Here is an 11,032-nt window from a genome sequence, read left to right on the forward strand (position 1 = left end):
ATGACATGAATTCAGAACATTGGCAGTGGCACGTTGCCAATAAATGTTGTTTCTGGCTTTCTGAACCGAGAGCACCGCTGGGGCAACGTGATAGAGAAGCATAGGAGAGCCCCGTGCAGTCAGGACACCGCCCTACTCAACCAATGAATGCATTCGCTGGGCGTGGTATATTTTGCTAGAGCAGAGTCGGAGTCAGTTGAGGACCAATCAATGCAACACATGGGAGCAGACAAGGGGCGTTATCACGTGTGCTTTTGCGTGTTCCCTCCCAGTCCTGCAAATACAATGTGCGGTTTTGTTCAGTGTGTGTATTACTTGTCTTGCAGTCGGTCAACATTGGACCAGGTCGCTAAAGATGTCATTTTGGGTTTCTGCTATTTAAAAAAAAATAATTGTAAACCTACTGAATACACCGTGGAAGACGTTTCAATAGTGTTTGCCTCGGAAAGTATTTTCTCTTCATGGAATAAGGTGAGAATGTCAACTCTGATCAAGAACTAACTATTGTTTCGTTAACGTTAGCTAGCTATTTGGTTGTAGTAGCTAACAGTTATCTATTTATTTTACTAGGCAAGTTAGTTAAGAATATATTATTATATACAATGACGCCCTACCCCGGCCAAACCCTAAAGACGCTGGGCCAATTGGGACTCCCAGTCACGGCCGGTTGTGATACAGACTGGAATCAAACCAGGGTCTGTAGTGACGCCTGGGTCTGGAACCAGGGTCTGTAGTGAGATGCAGTGCCTTAGACTGCTGCGTCACTCGGGAGCCCCAGAATCTAGCTAGCAGTTATCTAGCTAACGTCACATGTTTATGTTTTTTAATGATCAAGTTATCAGCATTGACATTAGCAAGTGAAGCATTGTTGTGGCATGGCAAGAGCGTAAAGCCATGATTTTTTTTGTGTGTGTGAATCTAGTTAGCTAGATACAGTTTAATATTAATTGGTCAGTTCGTGTTTCGTACAAGACCCATCTTTTACCAGGCTTGTGTCAGGCAGAATAAATCCATGAGCTCATTCGGGACCTAGTCTAGTAGAGGCACGTTGCCTTCACTGTCGTCAACAATAATATCCCACAGCGGTGTCATCCTGTTAGTTACAGTAACACTCAAGACATGACAGATAGGGAAATGGACTACAAAGTCACTTTCTCTAGCAGTTTGTTACCTGTTATTGTCAGTTAACGGTTCTTGACAGGGATTGTATTTTTATGGTCCATGTCATATATATGGAGATCAAGTTCTTTGAGCCTGTCCATACTTGGATACACATGACTTTAGGCGACTTGAAATCAAGCCATTTAGTTATGTACATATGTGATTTGAGTTAACTATTGCCTTTACAGTGATGTGGTTTTTAGTAATGTTGTAGTGAAGTTAGATGTACTACTCAGTGTTTACACAGATGTATGACTCGTGATCTCATGTGACTCACCACTCATGATTGTGAATGATTTCTTCTAGCAGGTATCCTGCCAAACCATCTAGTGCACTGAGTGTGGACGCACGAGGAAGAGCAGACACGAGGAAGAGCAGACACGAGGAAGAGCAGACACGAGGAAGGGCAGACACGAGGAAGGGCAGACACGAGGAAGAGCAGACACGAGGAAGAGCAGACACGAGGAAGAGCAGACGGACAAAGAAAGGCTTAGCCCCCTTCTCTTCAATTGGCCTGTCAGGTTCATAAGCTTTGACTTGACAAAAAACCTCAAGATCAATGAGATACAGTTCATACTTTGTCCATATCTTCTCTCTCATTTTTGCTTTTCCAAGCCATGACGCAATCTAAGTTTAGTAGCCCCACCTAGTGGCAGGGTATCACAGCTCTGTTTTGACAGATACATTTTGTCATACAGCAATAGTCAATCACTCATACTGCTTACTATGAGTGATGAGAATGCATACACCACTTCTGGAAATGACACTAGTGGAGTAAGTTTAGCAGAAGATGTGGTGGCAGGACAAGAGGCAGGCTCCCAGTCCCCTGAGTCTGGACTGAGTCAGACTGGCAGCTCTGGCAGCTCCAATGGAAAGAGGACTCGGTCTGGGGGCAAGTCCTCCCCCAAGTCCTCAAACTCTGATGACACCGATGCCCACTTGAGCGGGAACGACTCAGCCGAGAGAGAAGTGGAAGGTCACATGGGGCATGAGGCATCAACCTGCAGCAGCTCCCATAATGGGAAGGACTCTGCCATGGAGACAACCGAGAGCAAAAGGTAAAAAGTTTAACAGAATACATACACCAAACACCACAACCATGTACAGATGGTAGCCGGTAGACACCGCTTATACTATTGTAATGAATGCTCAGCAGTGATAGTAACATCATGTTATTTTGGCTCGGTCAGCTCCAACTCCCACAGCACTTCCCCTCCCAACAGCTCTATGGTCTACAGCCTGCTGAGTGGCAGCTCGGAGCAGGACCACCCGTCCACCAGCGGCTGCAGCAGTGGCCAGCCGGCCCGGCTGCAGACCCAGAGAGAGCTACTCAAGGCCCTGAAGGAGCTGAAGATCCGCATGCCTGCAGACCACCGGACAAAAGGCCGCTCCAGCACTCTGGCCTCCCTGCAGTACGCTCTCAACTGTGTCAAACAAGTCAGAGGTAAGATACTGCCTTTTGAGCCATGCCTTTTGCTACATGTATACTGCAAGGCTTTAGCATGAAATAGCATGACTACTCTATCTATAATAGCTATTTATACTAATGTCTGAATGTGTGTGTGTGTGTGTGTGTTTTTAGCGAATCAGGAGTATTATCACCAGTGGAGTGTGGAGGAGAGCCACGGTTGCAGTCTGGACCTCTCAGCCTTCACCACAGAGGAACTGGACAACATCACCTCTGAATACACACTCCAGAACACGGTAGGAACTAGAGAACAATCTTTGTCTACTAGAACCAGACTAACAGGTCTTAAACCCAACCGAACATTGTTCTGACCTCTGTTTCTTCTCCTGTACAGGACACATTCTCTGTTGGAGTGTCCTTCCTCTCTGGGAAGGTGGTGTACATCTCCCCCCAGGCCTCTCCAATGCTGCGCATGAAACCTGAGCGACTACAGGGGGCGCTCTTCTCTGAGCTGCTGGCCCCCCAGGACGTCAGCACTTTCTACAGCAGCACGGCTCCCTGCCGCCTGCCCCCCTGGGCCTCCTGTACTGGCTCCAGTAAGTTTCCACTCCTCTAAATCAGCTCTGAATTCACATGGAAATGGATCATCACATTTGTGTATGTGATGTAAATATTGTTGTGGTGCTAATATCTCCCCTCTATCTCCCTCAGTGACCTCCCCTGTGGACTGCACCCAGGAGAAATCCATGTTCTGCCGTATCAGTGGTGGGAGGGACAGCGAGGGGGAGGTGCGGTACTACCCCTTCCGTATGACCCCCTACCAGCTGACACTGCGGGACTCTGATATGTCCCAGCCACAGCCCTGCTGCCTGCTCATCGCTGAGAAGGTGCACTCAGGATACGAAGCTCCCCGTATCCCAGCTGACAAGAGGATTTTCACCACCAGCCACACCCCCAGCTGTCTCTTTCAGGAAGTCGATGAAAGGGCTGTGCCGTTGCTAGGCTACCTGCCCCAGGACCTGGTTGGGACCCCTGTTCTCATGTACCTCCACCCTGATGACAGGCCTGTCATGGTGGCCATACACAAGAAGAGTGAGTACTCCTGTCCAACAGTCATGCCTTATACATTCTGTAAGGATTCATAAACCAGCAAATGAATGAATGATTATGCTTTTATACCATATTTGGTTCTCCGCTCAGTTCTCCAGTCAGCGGGCCAGCCCTTTGAACACTCGCCCCTTCGTATGTGTGCCCGGAACGGGGAGTATCTCACCATAGATACCAGCTGGTCCTCCTTCGTTAACCCCTGGAGCCGCAAAGTGGCCTTCATCGTTGGTCGACACAAAGTCAGAACGTGAGTAGTTGACCTCTCTGCTACGTCAATGACCTTGCAATAGCCACATTTGAACTGCTCTGTAACCTATTTGTGTAGCTATCAAGCCGTGTCTTGTTCTAAACGCTATTCCTTCTCCCCTCATCTACAGGAGTCCCCTGAACGAGGATGTGTTCACGCCTACTGTGGAGGTGGAGGTGCGGGCCATGTCTCCAGAGATCCCCAGGCTCAGTGAGCAGATCCACCGCGTGCTGGTGCAGCCTGTCCACAGTGGTGGCTCCCAGGGCTACTGCAGCTCCCACGGATCCCACCCACAGAGGCCCAGCCCGGGCTCCTCGTCAGGCAGCAACAGCCCCTCCACCAAGGAGCTCATCCTGAAGACCATCCAGAGACCAGTGAGTACTAACACAATCATAATCTCACGCATGTTTTTGTTGTCTATTTGATCAGGTAACAAGATTTGAACAGGGTCATTTTAGTTTGTAATGTTTGACTAGTTTGTAACTAGGCCTAATTCTCCCCTATCTCTGTTCCACAGCAGCAGATGACATTCCAGCAGATGTGTAAGGACGTCCACATGGTGAAGACCAATGGTCAGCAGGTCTTCACCAAGTCCCGCAACCGCCCAGCACTCCGCAAACACGCCAGCACTGGTAAACACCTGGAATTATTAAAAAAATAATGAGTTTGTTTCATGATTTTGTTCTATAAAATGTCCCAATTAGAAATGTATAGCGTAGATAATGCGGTTCTTCTTCCTCTCAGGAGCCCTGGTGGGGCCAGAGAATTTAAACAAGGACTTGGGACCTATTGGAGCTCTGGGGCCAACTAAAACCCTGGCCTCAGTGCAGTCAAGGAAAGACCCGTCAGCCAACTACTCCTACCAGCAGATCAACTGTCTGGAGAGCATCGTACGCTACCTGGAGAGCTGCAACGTCCCCAACACAGTGAAGAGGAAATGTGGCTCCTCCTCCTGCACCATGTCATCAACGTCAGACGATGACAAGCAGAGGGAGTTGCCTGGAACAGCTAAAGGTACACAATACAGATCATATTGAAACACCTCAAATTATGTTTTTTTTCCCGATACCCTTTTTTATGCTCTGCATGTATTTTTGGTGTCTTAACTCTGTGTTTCCTTACAGATCTCGGAGGCCCCCAGGGTAATGAAGGGTCTAAAGGGGGGCCACAGATGAGCCCTCTGGTGCTGCACTGCAAGGCTAAGAGTGTGGTCTCTGTCACGTCCCAATGCAGCTTCAGCAGCACCATTGTCCACGTAGGCGACAAGAAGCCCCCAGAGTCAGGTAGGTCACATCCCTTTATTGTCCGACTGTTTGTTAACCTCTCTTCTTTGCCTCCGTCTCTTCTCGCTCATCTCTGATGTATTGTCAACCTTATTTCCTGCAGATATAGTAATGATGGAGGAGACACCAGCCACCCCCACTCTCACCGTCACCTCTCCAGCCACTAACAACGCCATCACAATGGCAGTGACCCCCTGGCCGTTGGCCCTGCCCAGCCCGGCACCACCCAGCCCTGCCCTGCCCGAGAGGGACGGCCGCAGGTCAGCTGGATGCTCAGGCCGCCTGGGTCTGACCAAGGAGGTGCTGTCTGCCCACACCCAGCAGGAGGAACAGGTATTCCTGAGCCGCTTCAGAGACCTGGGACAGCTACGTGTGCTGGACCCCGGCCCTCCTTCTCTGAGAGGACACACCACCACACCCAAAGGTAAGACGGACACTTCAAGTGGAGATGTGGTTTCTATTATGACTGTGAAAGATAATATGAATGAGAGTCCATAGTTTTTCCATGCAGCTCACCCCTGTGTTCTCTCTCCTTCTCTCTCTCTCTCTCTCTCTCTCTTTCTCTCTCTCTCTGTGTCTCTCCCTCTATGTGCTTCTGTCTCAGGAGTGCGCAGCTCGAAGGACTACCCAGCAGGTGGTCATGGACGGAGGAGGGGCCGCGGGGGAAAGAGGCTGAAGCACCAGCAGGAGGGCTCCCAGCGTGCGATGAACGGTAGTTTCAGGAGGGAAGAGCAGGGGCCCCAAGGCCTCACATTCCCCATGGGTCAACCCCTGATGATGCAGGGACCCCTGACCTCGTCCTCTTCCTGGCCCACCTCTGAGGCCAGTCTCCCTCCTGCCGTGGCCCAGTACCCTCCAGGAGTCCTGCCCTTCTTCCCACTCTACCCCAGCGTGCAACAACAAGTCCTGGCTCACACCGGAGTGAACCCCAATGCCATGCAGATGGGCTACCCCAGCCCCCAGCCAGGCTTACAGTACCCCATGCATGCCAATCAGATGCCCATGCCGATGGCTCCCCCAATGATGGTTGTTCTGCCCAACTACATGTTCCCTCAACTCAACGGAGGTGTACCACAGCTCAATACCGCCATGCCTCAGTATAACACATCCATACCGCACCTTTGCCCCGGTATCCCTGGTATGGCACAACTTAACCAAGCACTACCGCAGTTCAAACAGACTATCCCACTACCACAACTCAATCCTGGATTGGCTCAGTTCAACCCCGCTATGACGCAGATGAATGGCATGCCTTGTGTTAGTCCCGTCCTAGCTCAACTCAACCCGTCACAGGTCAAACCTACTTTGTCGATGATCCCCCAACACTGTTACGATCCCAGCCCAGCATTACCTTTCCCAAATCCCATTCCGATTCCCGGGCTTCCCGGCTTTGCCTTACCCGAGATGGATCCCACCTTTGTCCAACACGGCAACTCCCGCTCCAGCACCCCTCAGTCCACGTGCCAAGCCCCCCTGGAGGGGACAGACTCGCCCCTCTTCCAGTCCCGATGCTCCTCCCCCCTCAACCTGCTACAGCTGGAGGAGTTGCCAGGCAACCGCCAGGAGGGCATGTCGACAGGGGCGCAGCAGACATTGCCCCCACCTGGCTCGGTATCTCAGTTCGGAGGTCAAGGTTCTGTTAAGCGAAGCATGAAGAGTGACGCCAGAGAGGACGATAACGTGAGTTTTAAACTGCAATCCATTTAGAAAATATAAGTACCAAAAGGTTAATTTGAGTCTAGTGAGTTCTAGTCATTAACCCCTGTCTCTTCTGTGTTCTCTTCCTCCAGGATGATGCTGATGACCAGGACGCAATGTCCACCTCCAGTGACCTGCTAGACCTACTATTGCAGGAGGACGCCTGCTCAGGCACCGGCTCGGCCGCCTCTGCCTCCGGGTCCTCAGGCTCTGGCTCTAATGGATGCAGCACCTCAGGGAGTGGCACAAGTGAGTTTAACACCTCCCAGATTATTCTTGTTAGCGCTGTGATTGGTAAAGGATGTTTTGTATATAGTGACTGATATGTCATGATACAAACTGAACATGTTCCTTTTTCAACCACAGGAAGCAGCAACACCAGCAAATACTTTGGCAGCGTTGACTCGTCGGAGAACGACCATTCCCATAAGCAGGCACCAGGGGGGGCTGAAGAGGCCCAGCTCATGAAATATGTCCTTCAGGACCCTATCTGGCTCCTTATGGCCAACACAGATGACAAGGTTATGATGACCTACCAAATGCCCACCAGGTAAGAATTCGTTATGGTCACTGCACTACACTGTTGTCATGGCAATTGTAGTCATGATTAATATGAAATGCTATTTATCGTAGTTGTATTTATGTATGATGATGTAGTAGTATATTTATATCTTATTTATTCATACAGACTATGAAAAAGAGAAAAATGCTTGCTCACCGTTCTGCTACTAATACCACCTTTTACAGACTATGGCATATCTATGGACATGTGAAAGAGTGTCGGTGTGTGTGTGATTTTAAAGGGACAAGGAGACTGTTCTAAGGGAGGATGGTATGATACTGAGGGCGATGCAGAAACACCAGCCGCGCTTCACTGAGGAGCAGAAGAGAGAGCTGATCCAGGTCCACCCCTGGATGGGCACCGGACGCCTGCCACAGGCCATCAACAGCCCTGTAAGTCAGCACACAGACACATACTGGAGACCGTAGCTACAACTCCGCCTCTCTCAGACTGGAAAGATTCACAGGAATCAGTATAGATGACAGTGGAGATTAATAAAAAAAAATACTTGTGAAGAACGGGTTTATTCAACTCTTGTCCCTCTGCTTGTAGACTTGTACAGGGTGCGGTTCTCCTCCCACTACCTCCGCCCCCCGGCCCCTTAATGTGGAGCTGCAGGACATGGATCTGACAGGGGTCCTCCAGCTACAGGAAGAGACCCCCGTTACCATGGCAACAGACACACATGACACCTCCATCCCACCACCACAAGCACCCCAGACAGAGACTAAGGGGGGCGAGGGTGAGCGGCAAGGGGAGCAGGAAGGAGACGGTAAGGACACCAGAGTGAAAGAGTTGGAGGTGTCGTCATCATCCGGAACAGAGAAAGGGGACTCTGGCTGTAAACGGCAACCGAGGAGTAATATATGGCCAATGACTCTAAAACACAATGCATTGGGACAACCGGGAGCCAAGGTCACTGTTAATGTGTTGTGTTTGAACAAAGAAGTGAACATGGATAAGGAGTCAAAGAATACCTGATCCTGTTTAAATACATAGAGAATGTAGCTCAATATATATGGAATCTAAGGTGTAAATATTCAATGTATTTAAGTGTAAAATCGAAAGAGAAGCCCTTAGTAAATATTTATTGGCATGTTTGGTGCCTGGTTCCCTGTCTAAGGAGGACTGAAGACATGTTCCATTTGTAATTCACTGCTTTGGGATTTTTCTCCCCTATAGTGACACTTTGATAGTTTTACAAGTTATTGTGTGTATCAACGCAATATAATTTTTGTCCAATGTCCATATTGGAAAATGATGTCAAATCTATTTTGAAAACCATTAAATCGCAAATTCATTTAGAAAAATATATTTGGTAGAATACTTCATTCAAGTATTTTCTAAGTCATTTCTAATATTGTACCATCAACCAAGAGCTGACACTACAGTTTTCTGTGGGCTGTAATGTTCTGAATGGTTCATTTCTTTTATAATGTAATTGTACACCACAATCGTTGTATAAATATGTAAAGTTTTAGCCATTGGGAAAACATCCTAACTATTTTTTTAATCTCCAGAGAAATACACAAAATACATCAAGACCATGTTAAAAGAAATACCCTGTTTGTTTGAGTCGTTCTGGGTATTTCTGGACAAAAGGTACCTCAGATTTATCAGGAGCAGAGATTGGCATTCCCATGTTAACAACAGATGGAGCCAGTCTTGTTGATGAGAGAGAGGAGTAAGCCTTGATCATGCAGTTGGTCAAGGCCAATATGTTCTATCAACAGTTAGTCTGCCCCTTATTCCCTTTTTCATTACTGTAAATAAAAGGATTAGTCACTTATTACAACTCTTTGGGGGGAATTTTGATATGTAATTAATATTAAAAAGTGAATTGTAATTTGGTTCTGGTTTCTTTTGTCCGTCTTCAAGAATTTGTGGTGTGTTTATATTCTTTCAGGTATGCAAAGGACATCAGTGTAGCTCAAATCATCTAGTCAAGTATTATTCCTTTACCTTCTCTGCCACCAGAGGTTGTGGGGACAGTTGGTTGAAGGCTATGTTCCAGCCTGACTGGTCATACAACATTACATTTCTGAAATTGGCTACGGTAGATTAGCTAGGTATTCAAACATATTGAAGTAATTTTAAATTGCCAGCACTGCCGGCCCGCTCATTAGGCCAGATCAGGTGGATGGTGGAAGATTGGCGAGGGTGGCATTTTCTGAGCTAAACTGGCCAAGACGCACCAACAACAACAAATAATTCTGCACAAAAACAATGACAAATTCTCTCACATAATTCTGCCCAAAAACAATGACATATTCTCTAAACCAGTGGCATATGGGCTTTTTAAGTGAGCGCTGATGCGGCCCTGTAATATGCATTGCCCACTTTGTCAAAGGAAAATAAATATTTTATTTGTCTATTCCCAGCATGTCTTTCCAGGGTGCTGTTGATACAGGATATGGTAGAAAGAGTATGTGGCATTTTCTGTAGCCTACAGGCTGGAGATAAAATGAATGCCAATGTATTGAGACGGACACTTTTTACACCTAAATGGCGCCTAATCAAATAAAACGTTAACAAACAACATATCCTAAAAACAGGAACGGTCAAAGTAAAATGGACAATACGGAACGGACAATCACAACTGTTGTCCAGGAGTTTCACCCCATTGTCATGATCAGTGGTTTCAAGTTTGTATCCGTAAGATCATAGCGAAAAATAAAATACTTCTGCATTTCCAGCTGTGGAAACACATAGCAAATAGGCACAAGATAACTCCTAAAAAGTTGGGTAGCTGATATTCAGAGCTTAAAAAGAGAAATTGTTTAGTCACAGGAATCAGGACTAATAAAGCCAATGCAACGGCCTGTTTTACAAATGTACATTTACATTTAAGTCATTTAGCTGACGCTCTTATCCAGAGCGACTTACAAATTGGAAAGTTCATACATATTCATCCTGGTCCCCCCGTGGGGAATGAACCCACAACCCTGGCATTGCAAGCGCCATGCTCTACCAACTGAGCCACACGGGACCACATGGTGGGCCTACCACATGGATGGGCATTCATACCCTTATCAAAAAACTACAATATGCTGCAAATACTGCATCCAAAATACCACAGTCGACTGCAGTTACTGCACTTTTAGTGTAGTTTGAAAACGACAATATTTTTTGTAAGGGAACATTTTATTGCTGGCTGAGGTGGTATACTCCCCAGTAAGCACGAACCGATGTCTTTAGGATGTCTTTTTTTTGTCCTGTCCAGATGTCTTTTTTTTTGTGTGTGTTTTTGTGTTTTACATAGATGGGCATTCAATTTCAGGGAACACTGTAGGCTACACCTCAGTAAGCAGGGACCGACGCCAACGCCTTTTGGAATTATTTATTTGGTGCAGTCTGGACCGGCCTTGATTTCCAAACCCACGGACATTGGTTTTTGGTACAGTCTGGACCAGCCATACATAGACGTCTGTAAATAACGTACTTTTCAACTTTCATTCAGAACCAAAAGTAAACCTGATTTCAATGTCTGGAAAATACATATTTTCAACGCCAGGAAAACAAGTATTTTCAACTTTCATTACTGAAAATGAACCTAACTTCAACAT

At 47.3% G+C, this 11,032-nt stretch overlaps 1 protein-coding gene across 3 annotated transcripts; it reads left to right on the forward strand.

Annotated features, from left to right (window-relative positions):
* The first annotated feature begins 251 nt into the window (after nt 1-251).
* On the forward strand, nt 252-9,312 carry LOC139537145 (period circadian protein homolog 1-like). 3 transcript variants are annotated; one of them, XM_071338103.1, is made up of 17 exons: nt 252-471; nt 1,471-2,219; nt 2,385-2,605; nt 2,744-2,865; nt 2,964-3,165; nt 3,281-3,661; nt 3,770-3,923; nt 4,054-4,297; nt 4,441-4,555; nt 4,668-4,937; nt 5,048-5,206; nt 5,310-5,630; nt 5,811-6,886; nt 6,997-7,153; nt 7,271-7,454; nt 7,708-7,858; nt 8,019-9,312. In XM_071338103.1, the coding sequence occupies exons 2-17, from the start codon at nt 1,888-1,890 to the stop codon at nt 8,445-8,447; spliced, it is 4,518 nt and encodes a 1,505-aa protein (XP_071194204.1). In that variant the 5' UTR covers nt 252-471; nt 1,471-1,887; the 3' UTR covers nt 8,448-9,312. The 3 variants fall into 3 exon arrangements, with proteins under 3 accessions (XP_071194204.1, XP_071194203.1, XP_071194201.1); XM_071338102.1 differs by having other exon boundaries at nt 253-471; nt 1,468-2,219; nt 2,352-2,605; XM_071338100.1 differs by having other exon boundaries at nt 253-471; nt 2,352-2,605.
* Nucleotides 9,313-11,032: the final 1,720 nt, after the last annotated feature.

This window comes from Salvelinus alpinus, chromosome 13 (genome assembly GCF_045679555.1).
Source record: "Salvelinus alpinus chromosome 13, SLU_Salpinus.1, whole genome shotgun sequence".
NCBI lineage: Eukaryota > Metazoa > Chordata > Actinopteri > Salmoniformes > Salmonidae > Salvelinus > Salvelinus alpinus.

Excerpts from the sequence above, each read along its gene's own strand:
- LOC139537145 (XM_071338102.1), top strand. The coding sequence starts at position 1,888 with ATGAGTGATGAGAATGCATACACCACTTCTGGAAATGACACTAGTGGA. Across the intron at positions 3,662-3,769 it reads GGTGGCCATACACAAGAAGA|TTCTCCAGTCAGCGGGCCAG; the intron begins GTGAGTACTCCT and ends TTCTCCGCTCAG. Across the intron at positions 6,887-6,996 it reads ACGCCAGAGAGGACGATAAC|GATGATGCTGATGACCAGGA; the intron begins GTGAGTTTTAAA and ends CTCTTCCTCCAG.